This window comes from Cucumis melo, chromosome 10 (genome assembly GCF_025177605.1).
Source record: "Cucumis melo cultivar AY chromosome 10, USDA_Cmelo_AY_1.0, whole genome shotgun sequence".
Lineage (NCBI taxonomy): Eukaryota > Viridiplantae > Streptophyta > Magnoliopsida > Cucurbitales > Cucurbitaceae > Cucumis > Cucumis melo.
In genome coordinates, this window is record NC_066866.1 from 5,123,523 (window position 1) to 5,145,679 (window position 22,157).

At 30.4% G+C, this 22,157-nt stretch overlaps 4 protein-coding genes across 4 annotated transcripts; 2 read left to right on the forward strand and 2 right to left on the reverse strand.

The window, feature by feature from the left end:
* The first annotated feature begins 4,133 nt into the window (after nucleotides 1-4,133).
* On the forward strand, nucleotides 4,134-5,637 carry LOC103503290 (GEM-like protein 7). Its single transcript, XM_008467426.3, has 4 exons — nucleotides 4,134-4,397; nucleotides 4,499-4,582; nucleotides 4,819-5,093; nucleotides 5,194-5,637. The coding sequence occupies exons 1-4, from the start codon at nucleotides 4,262-4,264 to the stop codon at nucleotides 5,368-5,370; spliced, it is 672 nt and encodes a 223-aa protein (XP_008465648.1). The 5' UTR covers nucleotides 4,134-4,261; the 3' UTR covers nucleotides 5,371-5,637.
* Nucleotides 5,638-11,040: 5,403 nt separating this feature from the next.
* On the forward strand, nucleotides 11,041-12,558 carry LOC103488777 (GEM-like protein 4). Its single transcript, XM_008447671.3, has 3 exons — nucleotides 11,041-11,511; nucleotides 11,825-12,099; nucleotides 12,212-12,558. The coding sequence occupies exons 1-3, from the start codon at nucleotides 11,454-11,456 to the stop codon at nucleotides 12,383-12,385; spliced, it is 507 nt and encodes a 168-aa protein (XP_008445893.1). The 5' UTR covers nucleotides 11,041-11,453; the 3' UTR covers nucleotides 12,386-12,558.
* Nucleotides 12,559-13,746: 1,188 nt separating this feature from the next.
* On the reverse strand, nucleotides 13,747-15,836 carry LOC103488776 (uncharacterized). The gene is made up of 2 exons (XM_008447670.3): nucleotides 15,323-15,836; nucleotides 13,747-14,928 (listed from the first exon to the last, which is right to left on the reverse strand). The coding sequence occupies exons 1-2, from the start codon at nucleotides 15,693-15,695 to the stop codon at nucleotides 14,036-14,038; spliced, it is 1,266 nt and encodes a 421-aa protein (XP_008445892.2). The 5' UTR covers nucleotides 15,696-15,836; the 3' UTR covers nucleotides 13,747-14,035.
* Nucleotides 15,837-17,390: 1,554 nt separating this feature from the next.
* LOC103488775 (FAD synthetase 2, chloroplastic-like) lies at nucleotides 17,391-22,071 on the reverse strand. Its single transcript, XM_008447669.3, has 5 exons — nucleotides 21,743-22,071; nucleotides 21,621-21,655; nucleotides 20,531-20,666; nucleotides 18,465-18,640; nucleotides 17,391-18,357 (listed from the first exon to the last, which is right to left on the reverse strand). The coding sequence occupies exons 1-5, from the start codon at nucleotides 21,985-21,987 to the stop codon at nucleotides 17,861-17,863; spliced, it is 1,089 nt and encodes a 362-aa protein (XP_008445891.2). The 5' UTR covers nucleotides 21,988-22,071; the 3' UTR covers nucleotides 17,391-17,860.
* Between the last annotated feature and the right edge of the window lie 86 nt (nucleotides 22,072-22,157).

A 22,157-nucleotide genomic window follows, 5' to 3' on the forward strand; every position in this document is an offset into this window, starting at 1 on the left:
CATTAAAAAAGATTCTCAATACTACATAATTTAAACATAAAAAGCTACAGACATATCTACATGTCAAGCACGAAGTTGGTAGTTCAAGTTTCCCCAACTTATATTGCATACTCAAAAGAAACCTATAAATGAAAAAATATACACAAGCATATAGTTCTATATGAAAAATAGATAAAATTAAAAAAAAAATATATATATAGAAAAGAATAGAAAAACATAATTTGATTTGCTTTTCTTATTCACCTCTAGAATTTTGTTGTGAATTGTGAACATTAGTGAAAATAAAAACAAAAGATGAGATATTTATATCCAAATATTTGAAAATGAAGAATTTGAAAGGTTAAAAGAAATAAGAAAGAGTTAATATGAGATAAAAAAAAATGTGAATAGTTGGGAGATAGAAGATAAAATGATATAGAGGAATGTGAATGAATTTGGATAAACTTAAATGACATAATTAATTGGAGAAAAAAATTTAAAATTTTGAGAAAAGTTAATAATAAGAAGATGAAAAGTTATGGAAATTTAACTTATATCTTGTTGATGTGAAAAAGGACATAAATATAAAATTTATGTGAATGAAAAAATTGCCACTAAAACAAAACATACAAAAAAAAAAAAAAAGTTATAATGAAAGGGTAAAATTGGGCTAGAAAATTTCTGAACTTCCATCTTTTTATGTATAGATTAGTGGGGTCAATTGCTTAAAAAACAACTTTAATTGAAGGATAAATTGAGTCCTAATTTGGTAACCATTTCGCTTTCTTTCTTTTTATATATATGTTTTTTTAAAAAAAATTAAGTTTATTTCTTCTTTATGTTTTACATTGATTTGTGTCTTTCTTAAATACAATAGTGAAATACCCTAAACCAAATTTTAAAAACAAAACAAAAAAAAGAAAGAATTGGTTTTTTAAAACCATCCGAACAATATAGATAACAAAGGGAGAAAAATTGGTGATGAAAGTAGTAACATAGACTTTATTTTTTAAAAAAAATTACAAAAGATAAAATTGTTGCCAAATACGCCAACCGAGCTTTAATAATTCCCAAGTTCGAAAAATCCGAGATTATTATATACTAATTGTTTAAATTTTTATTAGATTTGCCGTTTTTGTTTTATGAGAGGATATTATAAAGAATGTTAGAATATTAATATGAAAATAGTATTAATTTATCTTAATCCACGAGCTTAAGTATTTTGTTTTATCGGTAACTAACCATTGATTTGATATCAAAGTATAAGAGCTTTTGAACTTTAGTAAAATAATTTTCTGCCAATTTAATATTGAATTCTCACCTGTAAAACCTTTAATAAAATTTCAAGTCTACAAGCGAAGAAAGAATTAGTTTTAAGATATAATATTAAAGGATCGTTTATTGACTTGTCAATATATATATTTATAAATGGAAGGATTTGATACATTCTCCGTATTAAAAATCTATTGATATTTCTTATATCATTTATAAATGCTCGTAAAATTAAATATAATAAAAAAATATATCTATTTATATTCAATATGAATAAAATACTAATAGCCACTAAATTAGTTTAAAAGGTTAAAAAAAAAAGACACTAAATTATTAACCTAAATAATTTTGTATTTTTTTACTTAAAAAATATTTGTTGGTGTTAGTAATGATTTTTTTTTTGAATTAAACCTATTTTTTCTCGATTTTTTCGATAGTTACCATCTTCTTAAGTTCGAGAATTAAATTCTTAAGAAAATTTCAAAATCAATTAAAATATATATATATTTTTTTCAAATCTTGGGATATTTTTTGAGAACATGACGGTAAAAGTAAAAAAAACAAAGCCAAAGAACTTAAAAGATGGAATGCGATGTCTATTGTTGGTGCTCAAATCTAGTCTGCGCGGTACGATTTCGAATCGTCTTAACCAACGACCCACATCTTCTTGATTTGGTCTCAATATTCTTCAAGTTATTTTATGCGTAAGAGAACTAGCTAGCTTACCTTTGGAGTGGCGCAGAGAACTAGCTTATATTTGGAGAGTGGTGTTGAGCTTAATTACTACAATTCAATACTTAATCAAGATAGTATAATTAAGTGACTAATTGAACTAAGCACAAAAATATAAATAAGACTAGGTCTCTTCCCTTTGATGACTAGCTACTTACTCTTCTTTTTTTTTTTTTTTTTAAGGTCGAATGAAACTATTTATAAGTCTATCTTCAACACGTGTTATAGTTCCATGTGTTCAAAGTGTCAAGAATATTTATTGTGCCAAGGTTGTTATAAAATGCTAATGTATATAAACCTAACTCGATTATACAATTTTTCAATGATATATATATTCACTGGCTTGACAGGTCAACCCAAATTTCGAGGCACCAACATTTCTCTTCTTGGAAGTATTATATTCGCTTATGCCTCCGCTAAGTACCTTATGGCCTAGGGCTTGGGCCAATTGTAGGTTTTGGAACTTTGTTTCCAGCAACTCTAATAACAGATATATATCGTCTTAATTTTCAAACAAAAACAAAAACAAAACAAATAATTACAAATCAAAGACCTTGAGATTTTCTTAGTTCATGGATGATTTAATATATTGGTTGAATTGAAAAACATCCACACCACCTCCAAGAAGTGGGGAATTTGGAGGCTCTATCCCTTTGGGTGGTGGTGCAGCTCAATGCATGGAAGAGACAAAGGCAGAAGCAGCAGATCAAATGATAGAATAGAAGCTGAATTATAAAAGTTGACGTAATGGGCAACCACTTTCACACAAAGCACAATGTGTGTGTGTGTGTATATATATATATCCCTTAAAGAAAAGTTTTGACAAAGGCATGTGATTTGGTGGTTCATTTGACTCATCCATTGCCTTTTATTAATCTCTCTCTCCTATTGTTTTTTAATTATTTCAATTTTTTTCCCATATAATATCTTTAAAAATAAATCTTATGAAAATCTTTATGGGGTGACATCAAAAATTAAAGCTACCATCTGCCAGCTCTCAAAGTTGCATATGATATCATCACATATATAACCAAACTTTTCCTTATGATGAAGGGAAAAAAATATGAAATGCAATTCATGATCATTGCTTACATAACATCGCAATTTGAATTTGTTTATGTAAGCAGTGATTATGATTAGTTTTGTCAAAAGGGAAATCCATTGTATATATTTTTGTTCATATATATATATATATATATATATATATATATATATATATATTTTGTAAACCTATTTTCTTAAACTTTATTTAATTAGGATGCACAAAATCGCCATTACAAGTGTGAATTTACGGTGAACATATTACATATAGATTTATAAAGTCATTGTTCAAAATTATAACTTTTAGTATGACTTGTTTTGATCCTACAACTTTTATGTATATACAATATGGTACATTGACATGTGTTCGAGACACATGTATCAGTTATCTAAATACTACGTGGGTATAAATATATTGGCTCGTAGAAAAATAATACATTCATCTAAATGTTCATATCAAATGATAAGACAAACATAACTTGAATTGATATACATATTCCAAGAGATTTGTGGTTAGAAATCCCTCATTATTATCGTACTAAAGAAAAGTTTAAATATATACGTCCCAAAATTTTAATAAATCTAAAATAACTTTTTGAAAATAAAAAAAAAAAATTGAAGAACTATAATACACTTTTCAAAGGGTAAAGACCTAAACATAGAATAACAAACATGAAACTTAGAAAAAGAAAAGTAAATAAACAAACCAATTTTCAAAACCAAACTTTGGGGAAAAATGGGTTGAAAAAGAGTATATTGTTCAAACAAACCCCAATTCTTATGCTTTAAGCCATTGAATGCATTTAAACATTTTATTTTTTAAATATATATATATATATATATATATATATATATATATATATATATAAAACTTTCTGAAATGATCATAGACAGTTGATGTTTAGTTGGTTTTGTTGTGTTTTCTTGACAAGGAAATAAAAATAAAAAAGGGGAAATCTTTTAAAATATGTTTATCTAAAATATTGGTTTCCTTGTCTGATATAGTTGATGATGAGCAAGAGATGAGTCAGACAAATCAAAAGTAAAAAGCTTCATAACACTAAAAGCCACCCCTTCTTCAAACTTCTTCAAACTTCTTCCTCTCTTTAAATACATTAACTCAATTCCTTCATCCCAACACAAATTCACAAACCTACGCTCTCTCTCTCTCTCTCTCTCTCGAGTTATTCTCTCTCTGATATTAATATTTTTTCTGCTTCTTCGATTTGAAAGAAAAATGAAGACTACAATTCAAGAGCAAATTGTTCTTGGAATCCAAATGAAGTCATTGGGTCTTGCCAGAGCTAGATTGTTGGGTGATCCCTCAAAACATCTCCATATATCAGACGATGGATCCCAATCAATTAAGAAATGTAAGACCTTATATAAGAAGAAGGAAAAAGTATTGTTTTTAAAAGATTTTTTATGTTTAATTAATAATTTGTAAAATGATTTGGTTTTTAAATTGTTGCAGATAATGGAAAAGATTGTATCTTGAATAGACTCAATAAAAATGGGAAGAAAACAGACAATATCATTCAAGCACTTCGAGAACACGGTAAGTCTTTTGTATAGATTCAAGAATTCTTTTTTTCATTCAGAATTTGACCATGCCACTTTGGTTGGAAAACCACCATCATCACCTGTATCAACATAAGTTGTAGGGATAATTTTCGCTTTAAAAAGTGTGGCATGATCAAGTTTTTTGGTCACGATGAGAAGTACTTTAAATCATGGAACTAAGACGACGTTCATAGAGCGTATTTGTGATGATTTTGAGGTTGAATTTTGCAGTGAAATTAGGAGCCAAGATTTCAGAAACAGTGAAGGGAAAGTTGAGCTTAGGAGCAAGAATATTGAGAGTTGGTGGAGTAAGGAAAATCTATAAGAAGTTATTTTCGATGAACGAAGAAGAGAAGCTTTTGAAGGTTTCACAATGCTATTTATCAACAACAGCTGGTCCTTTAGCTGGTCTTCTCTTCATTTCCACTCACAAAATTGCTTTTTGTAGTGACAAATCCATCAAAATCGCTTCCCCAAATGGCGACCACATCAGAATTCACTATAAAGTAATTAAATCTAAACCCCTTCTTCTTTTTCAATTTAAATCTCTTCTTTTTCCCCTCATATACTAATGATTTCCATAAAAATTAAATGTATTTTTTTCAGGTTACAATTCCACTAGGGAAAATAACAAGAGTTTTCCAAAGTGAAAATGTGAAGAATCCATCAGAAAAGTATATGGAGATAGTGACATTGGATAACTATGAGTTTTGGTTCATGGGATTCTTGAATTATCACAAGTCATTCAATTGTCTTCAAGAAGCACTTTCTTCTCAAGCTTAGAGAAAACAAAAAAGGATTATTAATTATTGGATCATCGAAGATATGTATAATGTTGTAAATTTAATTAGCACAATTTTTTTGAAGCACAAATTCAATATTATTTTAAATTTGTCTTCAAAAAATCCAACTTATAAAATGGATTATTGTATTGAGATGTGTGTGTTAAGGAGTGGAAGTTGAGGATCATCATAAGATGAAATGTCAACAAAAGTTGAAAGTTTTGTACAAATTTTATGTTTAATGACAAAAATTCTATTTTATTCTTAATTATTATTATTATTATTCTAAATACACTTTTTTTCTCTCAAATACCATAGTCATTATAAATGAATAACGAAAATTAATTCTATGAATATAACCAAATTAGTTTAAATGATCTAATGATAGATTCACACAATCTAATATTTGTAATTTGATTAGAAAATAAATAGTAGATTTATGGTTGGAAAAAATGATTGCTAGAAATACATTATATTTTGATTTTTTTTATGCTATATATATATATATTTGTAGTACAAATTAAATTTACTATACAAATTTTTATGTCTTAAAAATACAAAAATCAATTAAGTAATTAGAAAAGGACAATCAATTATTGCAAATCAAGCCAACATTTTAGGTAAAGATTTGTATAAACAGTCAATCTAGAATGATTTTTTGCAAGCTAAAATTGATGTGACTTGCTCAAAAACCAATTTTAACATACCAAACAAATTTAAATATTCTTGATTTTGAAGTTACAATATTCAAGGTTTAAAATATTTATCCTAATCAAAATATTGAGTTCTTAATTTTATGAAGAAAAAAAATGTCAATGGAATTTATATCCATATAATAAGATATTTCTAAAGAAAAAATGTATGTTTAAAGTAATAAACACCCGTTGCTTTTTAACAAATTTAAAATGCTTAATTGATGACATTTTTATGTTCCACGAAGTTTCTTGTCGATATCAAACATATAGAAACGCAAAAACATCGATAAAAATATTAATGTTTTGATAGAAATATTAATACCAATAATTATATTTAAAACTAAACCGAATAACTCAAACATAGAAAGTTTCCTTCCTATTGATCTTTCTGTGGTTTATGAATAATATTATGGATTAATATACTAACAAGAAGCTCCATGAAAAACCATGCAATGCATGCATATATATTTTTCAAAAATATATAATTTAATTTACACATTGGAGAAAAGTTATATTATATATATTGGGAGGTGAGAGGTGGAAAAGGGATTTGACGTGGAAATCCAGTAAGCATAAAAGAGCACTAGGTTTCTTCTTCTTCTTTTTTTTTTTTTTTTCCTTCCAATAATTAATTAATTAATTAATCACTCTTGGTTAATTAATTAATTGATTAAAGGTTAAAATTCAAATAGGCCCTTTTTGTTCATTTTAGCTTTTCTTTCTTTTATCTTTTCTTATGCCTTAAGGCAGAAGCAGCTTGGACCCTATCTTGCCTTCTCACTCACACCTCAGCCTTCATTTTAATTGAAAGTTACAAAGGAAGATACATTTATATATATATATATATATATATAAAAAAGATTATTTCTGACAATGATCTCCACATATAAAGCTTTACAAGAGAAGAATGGTCTTTTTTTTCTTTTTAACAAGTGATCTCTCTTCACCAATTACCTTATTACATCATGTTTTTCTTTAACATTTTTATCTTCTTTTTCTTTAATTACGAGACTCTAGGACATTGGGACCTGTGTGTGTGTGTGTGTGTGTGTGGGGTATAAGAAGTTAGGTGTTGTGTTACCTTCTCTCTTGGACAATATTTAAATGTTTAATTAGCTAGCATGCATATACAAATATAAATATATAATCTAAAGTAATGAAGCTAATTAAAGTTACGTTTGATTTTGAAATTTATGGTGACTTTTATTATTATAATTTTAGGTATAAGAGATATGTGTTTTTTACTTATTATTTAATTACATGCAAGAGTAGCTAGAGTTTGTAGGATACAAAGTTCTAGCTAACCCTAATATTTAGATTGAACATATACATTGATTTGATTATAGATTTATTGTTCTTGACTAGATAAACTTAGGGTTTTGAATTTTATACATCCACTAACTTTTAGGATATTAACACTATAAAATCATTTAATTAACTTAGGCTATATAAGCCAAAAAAAATCTTTTCAACATTCTACAAATTCTTTCATATAATCATTCCATGTACGTATGTATATATATAGATATATATAGATATAGTGTAACTCTCCAATTTGAAATTCAGATCTCCAACATTCCCCTACATCTCCTACGATCTGGCAATATCATTTATAATTGTCTTAAAGGTTTATTATAGTGAAATTCGTCCCCGCACAAACCAACATGAGTTCTCTCAACATGCTTTGTTCTCACTCACAATATGCATCCTAAAAAAATTTCCAGGATGTCCCCCGACATAAAATTGTTTCGAGTTAAGCACACTTAATTTTAGAATTCCTATAATTGAGTCACCTTGATTCTAACTTTTAAGTCTTTCTTAACTTTATTTTCATATCCTTGGAATCTCTCTTGTTCAAATGTGATATCGGATTATTCATATTTCTTTTCTAAACTCAGAACGTTACATATAGATATGTAATTGAAGTTATCATCGATCTTTATGTGTGAAACTAAATAAAAGGTTAGAAAGCAAATAGAAGAACAACTTCTAAGTCTCATATTAGTGCTAATGAGGGGTACAATAATTTAAAGTTAAGATTAAGCTTTAACTAACTAAGTATATCCAAGAACTTTTTTTCTTTTTTATTTAGCAAACAACCATGCAATCTTAAAGTAAATAACTCTTTGTCTAATAATACTTAATAAATCGTAGTGAAAAATTTAGGAGATGCTGCAAGAATATTAATGTGTTTAGTTTTTATCCTAAACAACGAAAGATGTGAATGAAGGCTTTATTGACCCACTTTCTCTCAACCATTAATTTCAAATTAAGTTAAAAGTTGATGTTTCCATTTAATTTTCTACTAATTTATCCATAATGTTATTAAAACTATTCATATACTTTTTTTTTTCTTTTTTACGAATGAACTTTATTGAATTATGACCCATTCTAAAAGGTTAAGGGTTAATTTGCCTTTGTGTGAGGATAAGTATGAGAGACTTTAGTTTATATGTTTTCATCCACAAATTAACAAACGTGAAGATTATTAAATTAAATTATTATGGCTTTTTGTGATTATTTTGTAATAAATTAATAGTAATCTTAAAAGTTTTTTAATCACAAAGAATAAATTGGTTTAATCACGAATATTCGTTTTTTGTGCTTTGTTTAGCCATAAAGTATATATGTATTAGTGAAAAGAGTAATGCTAAACACAACATGCAACCTATTTATTTATAAAATTATTGGATAGTTATTCATTTTTCCTTTTTTTTTTAAACAGAAAAATAATCAATCATTAATCTATGAGCTTAATTAATCGTTTATACAAAGTAGAATTTGATTAGTTTTGGTGAAAGATTTAATCCTACGTCCTATATAATTGTTATACTAAAAATTATAATTTGTTTTAATATCCATCTTAAACTACTAAATTAAAATATTTGTTATTAGATTAAAAACTTGATCAACTTAATGGTCGGTAGTTGTTAGAGTTACTTTTAAATATAACAAAACGAAATAAATTACTTACAAAACAAAAGCAAAATATCATATTTCAAATAAATAGTAATTTCCACATTTATGCATTGTTTTCTTTGATAGGTCTAATATTTACAATGTTGAATTAAAAAGTTATCGATCATTTTAATAAAAAAAATATTATTTCTTTGAGAATGTACAATTTTCTATTTTTAACGTTCTATTTAAGAATAAGTTATTTACAGACATCTTTATTCTCTATGATCACGAATTTTTCTTTGGTCCCTTTAAAAATGGTCGATTTTTCCCCTTATCATCTATTTTTTATTTTATATATAATTTCATTTGGAAAATAGTTAATAAATTAATATTAAGTTAAGAAAATTAATATAAATATTTATTTTATTAAATTAATAATAATCTAGTGAAATTTTTACTTAAAAATATATTAGATGAATTCAATCACATTTTACGCAAATTATTAATTAATTAGTTAACAAAATATAGCAAATTTATTTAATTTTTCATAGCCCATATTTTTAACCGATTAGTAATGAATTTTTTTTTTTTCTATTCATAAATTTTTTTCTAACAAATATCTTAAATGTATTTAATTAGGGAACTAAGATTTAGTTAAATTTAGATGGTATTAAAAGTTCATTTTTTTTATAAATGATAATTGATTATTTTATTATTTTTAATAATCAAGCAATTATTTAATATTAAAATTAATTTCAATTATTTAATTTTAATTTGATCTTTCATTGGAAATATATAATCATTATTGATTATTTACACTCACCTAATTATTTATTGCAATTAATGTAGATTACTTTCATTTCATGATTAACATATCATATTTATTGAACTTTTTTTTGTATCATTTATTTATATATCATATATTTATCTCATTTTTCTCTCTTTCTATAATACATTTGTTATTAAAATATATTTTCTTATATTATTTAATTGAAATTAAAATTACTTAGGTTAAACTTAATTAATTAAAAATTAAACATCATTAAGTATATATTAATGAGTTAATTCTAATTATAAATTACTCAATTTTCAAATATTTATATTTAAAATTACTAATTAATTAATTTTTGTCAACATATGGAATAATAATTATTGTTTAATTAATTAATCTATTAAATTTTGATAAGATTTTTATGCTTAATTTCATAATTGAATTCAAACATAACTTTTGTCCATAAATAATTTCTGATAGCAATTTTCATCCATGACCAACAAACACAGATATCATTGATTTACAAACATATTATTACATGTTCAGACATCTATAAAACCTAATCAAAAGACCCCTTACGAGCTATACGGCCAAAATGAGTAGATTCCAACTAGATGCCAGAGGTTTGATTCTCATTTCAACATGTTGTAAAAGAAAAAAATAAAAAGTAAAAAGAACGTTTTTGTATAGTCTTAAAAAAAGATAATTAAGGTGAAATAATCAAAAGTTGCTCAAAAGTACTTTAGTTTATATAATTAGAGACAAAAATAGGAAAATATTCAATATATAGCTATAAAGTTTGAGTATTGTATCAATTAAAACTTTAAACTTTCATGAGTCAATCAATTTATATCGATGGTTAGTAACCTAATCTAAATAAAATTATATACTTTCAAAACTTCAACAAAATACTCACTTCTATTTGTTTGATTCTTGCATATCTCTTCATTTACATGTGTTTATGCATCGAAAAATTTTGTAAGATTCGTATAAAAATTATATATCAATTATATTTTAAAATAAAATTTCATTAGAAAATGTAGATCGATCGAGTTATAAAATTTAGAATCTAAATTATTAGTTTAGAGTTTTTAATTTATATAATCTCAACGGTTAGGAGTATATATATGAACTTTTCATGAATAAAAATATGGATAAGCTTTCAACCTTACCCTTAACAAAACAATGTTCTAAGAGGTATTGGTTTTCTAGTTTTTATAGGAAAATTCGAATTACTATCTTTCCGACCATTGTCACGATATATGTCAATCGAGTTGTTCATATAGGTAACTATTAACTGTTCCATTTTATATCATCCAACGATACGTTCTATAATTAAATTATTTTTGTTTGTGAATTTTGTTGGTTCTTTTGTTATATAATTAGATGCTATCCTATTCATTGACACCTCATTCAAAACTATAGACCGTTGAAAGAATTTCTTTTCTTTTTCCTTTTTTATTTGAATGTTACAAAATCGACATTGAGAATTCCAACATCCTCATGACTGTAATCCACGTAATGAAACCAAAACCAAAAAAAAAAACAGCAAAACATGTTTTGTTTCTCTCACGTTTTCCTTAATTCATTTGTCTCTTTGATTCTATGAATGACACCCAAGATTTTGTTTTTCTTTTTTTTAAATATCCAATGCTCCATCTCTCTCTCTCTTTCCTCTGAAGAAAGAAGCTTGTTGTCTGTAGGTCATCAAGTTCAATGATCAGAGAGCTTGGAAGAAAAGGTTACAGCTTTGTTAATGGAATCCTTGAACATGGTAAACATAAATTGCTTTTTTCTTCTTTCCTGTCTGACTATGATGAAATGATGGATTGGATTGAATTGTCCTCTTTGTTTTTCTGGAAACTTCTATTCCTCGTCTTGTTTCCTGTAAACCCAATGCATAATGCCGAAATCCCTCCGTCGATCTAAACATGATTCAACTAGAGAAACCGAAAGCACTATGTATCTCTTCCTGCCTAAATAGAGATTGACATTGATTCTTCCTGCATTGATAACAATGTATAAATATACTTGATTCGAGGGATTAAAATTGCTTGACGGTTACTCTGAAATGATGACATGCACAGTTAAACTGTCGCCGAACATAGCCAAAACGGTGAAGGGGAAGCTGTGGTTGGGGACAAAACTTGTACAGTTTGGAGGAAGTGAGAAGATATTTCACAAGATGTTCAATCTCGAACAAGGAGACAAGTTATTGAATTCTGCACATTGTTATTTGTCAACAACAGCAGGTCCTATAGCAGGTCTCGTCTTTGTTTCCACCCATGTAGTTGCTTTCTGCAGTGACAGACCAATCATCATTTCTTCTCCGCATGGAGAAGTGGGCAAAGTATTTTACAAAGTAAATAATATTTCCTTTCTTCAACATTTACATTTGACTATTTCCCTCCCTATCTCTCTTTCTTCCTGGTTGCTAACCAAGTTTTTGTTTTCTATAATGTTTGTCTCATCAGGTTATGATCCCAGTGAATAAGGTGAAGAGAGTTAACCAAAGAAACAATGAAAACAATCCAGCAAAGAAGTACATTCAAGTGGTGACAGTGGATGATTTTGACTTCTGGTTTATGGGTTTTTTGAATTATGAGAAAACTTTTAAATTCATACAAAAGGGTGTTTCTATGGATTGAGAAGATTGGCCTGAAGAGGCCCAAAGAAAGTGTCGTCCAGGAAAGTTCTGGACATTGTAAAGTTTATGAGCACAACTCTTTAACTAACTTATCTGAGGAGATCAGATACTTTAAACTTGGTCGGTATGTTAACTCCAGATTTGATCAATTGGCACAGACACTTCAATTTGGCTCGCGTGTCGCCATGTTCATATTGGACACTTAGTGGACACCTATCAGACGCATGTTAATGCAACAAATGCATTACACATGTATAGAACACTTGTTCAGTAGACTAAAGAGAAACATGCATAAAAATAATAACAAATTTTTAAATTTTGAATGTGGAATAGATCAAGTTAAGTCTTTAAAACATTTACTATGAATTTTCTTTTACTATAAAAATGATATACATCTTAAAAATGAATACTTGAATAAACATGTCCTTATCATGTCCTATATTTTAATGTCCATGTCTTGTCATATTTGTATCTCTAATCCGTATTCGTGCTTTAGGATTGAATCAATCCTACACTACTGTGATAGAATGCACAACTCATTTACACTAAAGCAACAAAAAAGCATATATTAGAGCTATACAAACACACCAAGGGGTTTGTTTTAGGTGTGGAAAAGGCTCCATCTTAGCTTTGAAGCTACCTCTGGATAGATATGAGTTTTTTTATGAACCGAAGTTGTAGTAGCGTTTATGCAACTAATGTGCAATTGTTGCTATGAACCATGGGAATGTTGAATGCTAGTTTATGCAACTGATTGTTTTCCTTTAAACAATAAACTCGTGAAAGTCCCCAAACAAATTTCGTGAGAACCCGTTTTAGGGACAGAGTGACGCTTTGATTTTTCAACGTATGAAGCTCCTACAACCCCATTGGACATAGACCCATGGTCACGAGGTGCCTATACTGATGCTTTACTTCTAAATATTATCAATTGTGTAACTCATTTACTAAATAACTGAATCATCAAGCATGATATGAATTGGTTGGTTTCACCTTTCCTAGCAATGGTTTTGAAGAAAACTCTTCATTTTGCTCAAGAAACTTCAAGAATCTTGTAGACCATTTTGACATCTGCGTAGGTTCTTAAGGAAAGATTTTTTGTACTATCGTGGTATGCACACTTCTATCATTCATATTTTGACACTTCATCAAATGGTATATTAGCTTTACTTCATAGTCCACACATTATCACTAAATGCTACCACTATAGAAAGTAATAAATAAATGGAAGTAATATGAAGAATTTACTATCCTAAAATTTTCCCGCTTTAGGGAAGTTAAAAAGACCTCTTCGCAAAAGAAACCAAGCTTAATTCTCTAGAAATAAATCATGGCATAATTCAGATGGTCGAGAGTGACAGATTTGTACAAAAATGAAGAACAATATTATTAATATCCACACTATGGCAACAAATTTCCAACATATGAATAATGTTGAAAGAAGAAGGAAAAACAAGCAAATGAAATGTACATCAACAATCTACGTGCAGACTCTACACTATAAATTATGATGGTATTCCTCCAAAAGGCGACATTACAATGCTTATTAACAGGATTTGTGACTGAAGGTTGCATACCCGATGAAGCAATCAAAGAATGCTTTCTGAAAGACTCAGGGGGATGAATTGTTGCAAGATTGGGAGATTAGGTCTCAAAGAAAAAGATCTGGCTCACATAAACTTCCCGCAAAATTCACTTTACAAGATGCAGGAAACTGCAATCCAGCCTCATCACATCCAGCCTTGGTAATATGAGGGCAAGACCTCACATCCAGATATTCAAGAGAATTACACTTGTCTACAAGAATACTTATTGTGGCTAATGTTATCTTCGGGCAGTTACTAACCTTCAAAACCTTCAAATTCACCTCAATACCATCACTTCCCAAAGTATGGAAAGCTGCATCCGTCACCTCTTCACAGCAACCGATGTCAAGAGCCTCCAGATTGCTACAGTGAGTGAATATGCAGCTTAGTGAAGAGTCAGTTATGTTCAAACACCAGTCCATACGCAAAGTTCTGAGATTACTTTTACATGCAAGTGCAAGCTTTTGAATAGATTCATCAGAGATATCCCTACATCCACCTATAATAAGGGTCTCAAGATTATTGCAGAATTCAGCCAGTGACAAGATGGAGTCATCTTTAATTTTATAGCAATCCAACAACTTAAATGTCTTAAGAGAGGATGAACACGCCTTCGAAACGCTAGATACACCAATGTCCCCAACATTGCTGCATTTATTAACATCTAAAATCTCAATCTTCTGACACCCTTTGACAAGTTCTGTTAGTCCCGAGTCAGTTATATTAGTGCAGCCATGTAGACCCAATTCTTCTAAATTGTGACAGTTCTTAGAAAGAGTTTTCAATAGTCCATCCGTAACCAGTTTGCAGCCGGCGAGATTCAAGTTTCTTATGTAGCGACATCCTTCTGCAACAGCTGAGAATCCCTTGTCAGTCAACTTCCTGCAATAAGACACGTCTAACGACTGTAGTTTCGAAAGACCATTTCCAATTGCCGCTAATCCAGAATCAGTTATGCCTGCAAACATAGATGAAAAGAACAATCAAGACACCAAACAAATGAATCAAAAAGAAATATACTAAACCAACTTTACCAAGTCATTTTTTAACCAAATTTTAAGTACTTGATTAGATTATTGCATCTACATATTCATATCACAATCTTACTCATTGCAGAGACAGTGTAATCTAATTTTTCAAGCGAAATTCATCATAAAAATGCATAAATTCAACTAATTCATCGGTCTAAGTTCAATAAAAACTTAAAACAAAACCGACCCTGGTCTTATTTCTTCAAATCTCCTAAAACCCATTTAACTAAATCTCAACTTCAAAACCCAAAATGTTAAACTTGTCGAACACAAACATTATTGCCGAAGCAGAAATATAAAAAGTTAGTGAAAGTGAATTACTTTTGCAGTATTGAAGATTGAGGACTATCAAGTACTGGAAGCCATTAGCGACGACAGTAAGATCGGAATCAGTAACACCCGGATAAAAAGATCGAGAAGTAGACTGAGAGAGATCCAATTCCAATAGGCGTGAGAACCTGGAGGCCATTTTGCGAAGCAGGTGAGGACCCGCCCGAGCTGAGAGCTTCTTCCTCTCGTTGCTTTGAACTCGCAACCATCTCTTGCAAACTAACCCAAAAATCTCCTTATCTTTGTCCCTCCCAATCTTATCAAGAATGGATCGGAGCTCGTCGTCGGTCAGAATATCATTGATGCAGACAGAAACTACAGCTGAGTCGGAGCCGAGTTGCAATGGAGAATCAGTGGAAGCCATATCCGAAAAAATTGTAGGAAAACGAAGAGGCAATTCCGAAGAAGGAAATGAAGAGAGAGAAATTAGGGATTAGGGTTAAATAGAAAAAAGAAAAACGAAAAACCCTAACTTTGTTCCTAAGTTGACATCGTACAGATAAAGCCAAGAAGGAATCTTTTAAGAATGTTAGATGCTAATATGCAGCTATCAGCTAATCCTCTTTTCTGAAGTTACCCAATTACCCTCACCTTCTCCTAATGTAATGATGTCGAAAATTAAAGCTTTAACCAACTTAGTGTCGTCTAGATTTAGTATACTCACATTAACAATGAATCGTTGCTTAGCTTACCCTTTTGTGTTGCTTAAACTTTTGTTGATTTTGAACTTGATGAAATGTAAAATCACGTTGAAAATGGACGAAATTTTAATTAAAAAAAAAATAAAAAAAAATAAAAAAAAAAATAAAACCGATGATGGGGGCATTCTTGACATTTTGTAATTTAAAAGTATGGGTGAGCATTTCGTTTATTGAGGTAATGATAATTGGATAAAGGAGCATTTTAATCATTGAAGCCAACTGCCATCTTCATGTTTGCCAACAAGACAACCTCAACTTCCAATTTTTATTGATTTTGCTTCCTTTTAGAATATTATTTCTTCTCATTTCTTTGGTTAGGAATGTCTCCTAACAAATAATTGAATGTGTTTTAATTCTTTCTAATATATCAACGGGGAAGTTTAATGGATTAAGATATATATTAATAAAAGTATTCTAAGTATTAAAGTACTAATCTAAACATTGCAAAAAATGTATATACACTCTGCAAATTCATTAATCAAACCATTATCTTTATGAGATAAATAGATTGATAGAACAAAAGCTCAAACTTTGAATTGGACTCAAAACTTCGATAAATTTATAGATTTTGATAACTAATCGTCACAATCAATAAAGTTTAGTTCATTAATCAAACATTTCCTTCTTGATTGATGCATCACCAACTACCATTTAAACAATCATTCATCAAACCAACGTACTAAAAAATTAAGTTCTTTAAATATTTAATTGACATGGTGTCATAAAAGATTCGATAATTTCTTTTTAAATTTCACAAAAGTTATTGTTGTTCAATGAAATATCATAATAGGTAAACTTTGTTCAAATTTTCCACAAACAATCATAACTCTCAAACCCCACGACTATTTTCCATTATAAACAATCCACCAATGTTAACCACAAAATGAGTATCCAAACCGAGTGAGGCGATATAAGTATTAAACACATTAAGTGTATACAGTATAATTATAAAGGGAACGTTCCGTTCATCTTTTCTTTTCATGGAGAAAGCATTTTAATTTAAGTGGAAGGCAAGTAAAGGGTCAAAGATTGGGTGATAAAGATTCAGCTCCAAAACCTTTAAAATGAAATAAGTAGAGAAATCAGTCCAAGAGATTATCAAATAAGCAATAATGGATTTGACTAACTCAGAAAGTTGGCTGAAGAGAAGAAAACTCAGAAACAAGCAAAGTTCAAAATGGTTATTGAAGAAGGGAACCAAGAAATTTAAGAGCACATGGGCAAACATGGCTACAGTTCTACCTGTCTTACATTCCAAGAATCAAGTGAAAAGGATCTAAGCAACCCTTGAATTGTTGAAAAAAGAAAAATTCTATAAAGCTATTTGTTCCAAAACAAATTATTGATACCCTGTACAGTTCCAACATAAAACGATGCCTTTTGAATTATTTGTTTCCAGATAAATGTACATGAAGACATAAATATAATAAATACTTTGCAAACAATGTGCTCTAGCTAATACATACTTGAAAAAAAATGGGTCATTTGAATCTGTCAGATAGCTGAAGGAAACTACTAAACTGTTCCTGCCAAAAATAAGTTGTAAAACTTCACTGAACCAGCTGTAAATGATTGCATTATCCACATCAGCCCGTGAAACCGTGTTTCGTGTCTGCATATATTTAGAACATTATTGCTGAAACGCCCTCAAATTGAATCACCAGATTAGCTCCACATCTCTTTGCAAGAAAAATTATGGATCTCGCTGATGTATATATATAATTCAGAGTCCAAGGGATTTAGACATTTCAGTATGTGAATATAAGAGAGGTCATCCAGGAATTCCTTTTGTCTCTAGAAAAATAAAAGGAGGTGAAATCCAACACAATCATACTCCATCGCCAAATTCAATATTGACGCAGTCTTGTGTTCCTACAAGATGGATTGTACCTATATCATCCATTTCTATGTGAACATGAGTGGAGTCGATAGCTACCCGACATGGAATTAGGTTCTCATCAGTTGTACAGAGAAAACAGTTATTATAGAAACCTTCTTTTGGAGATAAATTTAATAAACATGATCTTGGGGCTGACACTCTGCTATTGGTATTGCTAAATCCCTCTAGGCCTTTTTCCATCAAAATAAGACGATGCCTGCGGCCTAAAAGCTCAGAGACATATTTCATATCTCCTATGGAAAGTGCATGGCGAACCCGAGTAGAAGACACTTGTCCTCTCTCCTTTGAATTGGCAGAATTAAGAACTTTTTGGTTTCTATCCATCACAGATTTTATAATATAAGCACTTATCCCATATTCCTCGCACAGTTTCACCAGCTCTGCTGCATCACCTGCTGCCTTATATCCAAACCTATAGCTTTCCCCTGCCATCATCGTCAATTGAAACCTCAAAACGATTACATTTTACTCCAAGTCAAAGAGAGTATTTTACCAATAAAAAACTTGCATAACACTTTTTAATTCCACTTACCTGCCACAACTCCACAAACACGAAGCTCCTTTGATAATTTTTCAACAAATTCTCTTGGAGTAAGATAACGGACGCTCGAAAATTGAATCTGATATTCTGATGGAGCTGAGTTTTGGCAGTATGGTGCCCATGAGGAAAGAACTCGCTTCCTATCGCATTGAGCAACTATGGGAGCCCTGTTCAATTTAACTAACAGATAAATAATTAACTCCAAGAATATAATTCTTAGCACTTGTTGAGAACAAAGGAAGGGTTAGAGATCTGCAACTGAATAAACTCAACATCTTCATGACAAATCCTCGAGGACATAACAGATGGTATTCATATTCCCATTATTTGCCCATCTAAAACAGGTAGAGAAACAGAATAAAACATTTTAGCAAACTATCAGATGTTTCTTAGACGAATTTTCATTGTTCTACAAACAATTACAAAAAGAAACAGCGGACACAGGATACCACACTGATACTTGTTTTCCTGAAATTAGAGTATATAGGTAAGAGAGACCAGACACAAATACAGGTTGATGGGATGTGTTAATCTAGGTCCAGTGAAACTTTGTTTCATTTAAAAGAAACTTGAATGTTAAAAAAATGATGAAGAGAAGAATCTATAGTTTTGATACCCCGTCTAATGATTTCCTCCAAATCATCACCACTTTTAGAATCTCACCAGAATCTCTGCTTTAACCGAGTTATTTTCCACAGAATGTACATTTTCAGTCAAATGTGGTGTCTCCTCCGATCACGGGAATCCATTTCTTTTCCCGAGCAGGATTTCTCTATGGAGTTTGTAACTAGTTTCTCAATTGCTAGTTGGAACTTGGAACCTGTACTAACTACCAACATGACCTAGAATTAAGATTCTAGCAGTCTGCAGAAGACTCCAAAGGCTCATCCTGATTCTATCATGATGATAGCTAGATGGTTTACAATAGAAAGGGATTTAGTTTTTTTCATTTTAAAGATTTTGTTCTTGTTTCTTTTTAACCATCCGTTCATGCAATATTCTCCTGTTTTCTTTATTTATTTTTATTTTTATTCCCTTCTGCAAACTTGTATCCTTGAATACGAACAACTAATTGCTCAATTGCTGAGAAACTATGTTGAATGCCTCGAGCAATGACCCCAAATTTTTCCTCCATTCTTTGTTGCAGATTGTTAACAGCCAACCATAATGTTGGAGTGCCTTGCTCTCTTTCTGCTGTTGGCTACACCCAATTGTTGCAAGCCATCAAGCCTTAATGGAAAAGGGATGGCTACCACAAGATATTAGAATTTAAAATTATCAGGAGCTAATGAATTTCTGGACCTGTCCACTAAATACAACTGAACAAGAGTTACGGTTACACTCCAGAAGAGAATCGATCATCCAAATTCTTATCAAGAGAGAACCCAACTAAACTCCCAGTCCATTGAGATTAATTGTTCATGTCCCATAAGTGGATCCTTTATAGGAGAAAATATATGAGTTTCACATCGCCCAAAACTACCAACTTCACATTATAGGATTATAACAACACCCTTATAACTTGCAAGAATTCCATGGGAAAGTTGGAAACTCGATCTGAATCATTTCATGTTATACTGAAGCAAAAAAATGGAGGATCAGATATTCGTACAGATTCTCTTGGTACCAAAATTGATTAGAATAGGGAAACCTTCCACAGGAAAATATTTGAAGTTGCATAAAATTGTGAAATATGTCAGAACCTTAGAAAACAATCAAAACGACACAAAATTCTATTTTGTAAGGGCACAGTTGATACATACCAAATGAGAGAATTTTAATAATGTTTTTAAAAGTTGTCAATATAAGAAGAAAAATACTCTATTTATAGCTCTAATCCCAATCCTAATTAATAAAAGAAACTAATCCTAATATTAATTAATAAAAGAAACTAATTCCAATCCTAGTAAATAAAAGAAACTAATCTTAATCCTAATAGATTAAGGATTTGACCATAATATCTTATTCCTACTACATCAACGGTCAGATGTGATTTTCCTACCGATCATGATGAAACAAATAATAAAGTTAAAAAAAGAAAAACAAATTTTGCTTACCTAGGTTCCCAACCAAGTACTTCAGCAATTCCAACAAATGACAATAGAAATGGAGATCCAACCATTGATGCTTGAATTGCAAGCTCTCGATGACCAACGTGGAGAGCATCAAATTTTCCTAATGCTACTATTCCTCCTGAGTGACAAAATATGATTTTAAAGAAATGGTCTCCTACTGTCAAAACTATAAATAATAGGAGAAATACAGAATTATATTTCCAACTTTCTTATAGCAAGCTAATCCAACAGAAGAAAAGAAAACTTCATCACATAATTACCAAACTGGAGGACCTAGAACTAGAAGGGAGAATATCCATCTAATACTGTGACACACATTCCTAAAACTATGAATCAAAGCTACTGTATCCCCATCCGACCGTGACCAACTTAAGTTGGCTTGATTTGGCTATTTTTGTTGGATTGTCCATTTTGTAACCCCTTCTGTATTTTTACCCCCTCAATGAAAGCTGGTTTCTTTTTATTAAAATATTGTTTTTAAAAACAAAATAAACAATATCTAAGTCTTCACTACTTGCTCTCAAGTTGGTGACTCCATAAGTGTATTATATTCCTATTCCATTCCAGCGTGCTACATTAAGCCATCAACTGTTTGAACACTAAGTGGAATAAATGCCATCGTAATGAAGTTTCCTTTGTACTACACTGACTATATACTTTAGGGAAAAGACCCATCAATACCCTAAATCTTAGGATCATCAATCCTGTCAAGAGCATAGGAATTTAGTTCTCCAATTTTGAATTTTTTTTTACACTTACTAACATTTGAAGCTTTTTCTTTATTTGGGAATTTTGTTTTGATTTCATTCCCTTTTGGGAGCTTGTATCTTGAACAACCAGCATTATTTTACTATTTCTAACAAAACCCAATTCTCGTGGTATTGCACTTAAATCGGAGCCAGTTTGAACCCGCATTCTAGCAAACAATCATATAGTCAAAAAGTCGTTCAACTTCACATTCCCTCAAATGAAATAAGCTTAACAAATTAAGACGAGATTACGAATTCGCATTCTTCAATGAAATTGACAACAGTTCCAAGAGAAAAAAAGGAGACAATGAAGGAACACAAACCTGCCACAGAGACTTCACGATCATCCTCTCGTGAACTGGGAAACAAAACGCCAATAGGTAAGATTGTAACTAAACAGCAAGGATGCTCATAAGTACTAGAAGAAAACGGAATAGAAAGTTACCCAAAACAATCTGAGAGAACGGGAATTTCGCCAGAGGAAGTGGAGGGGACAATGGAGCAAAAGAAAGAAACCCGACGTGGTTGAGAGCGGTGAGAAATTGAAGGAAAATTAGAAGTGGGATTGCGAGGCCATATGGGAGGAAAGAGAAGGATGGCGGAGGAGGTAAGGCCGGAGGTTAATCCGAAGGCAAAGTGAGAGTCGAACTCCCGGAGATGGTGAGAAACGCGAACGCTGGCAGCCAACATCGCCAGCCGCTTTGGACGGAATGGAGGCGGCAAGTGGGGAAGTAACGAGAGGCACAGACTTCCTTTTGTTGCCTTCCCCAATATTGTAATTTTTAAAGTATTTATCTTTTCTTTTTTTTTTTTTTTAATAACTTTCTTTTAAGAAAAAATTCTTTTCAACTCTAAATTCT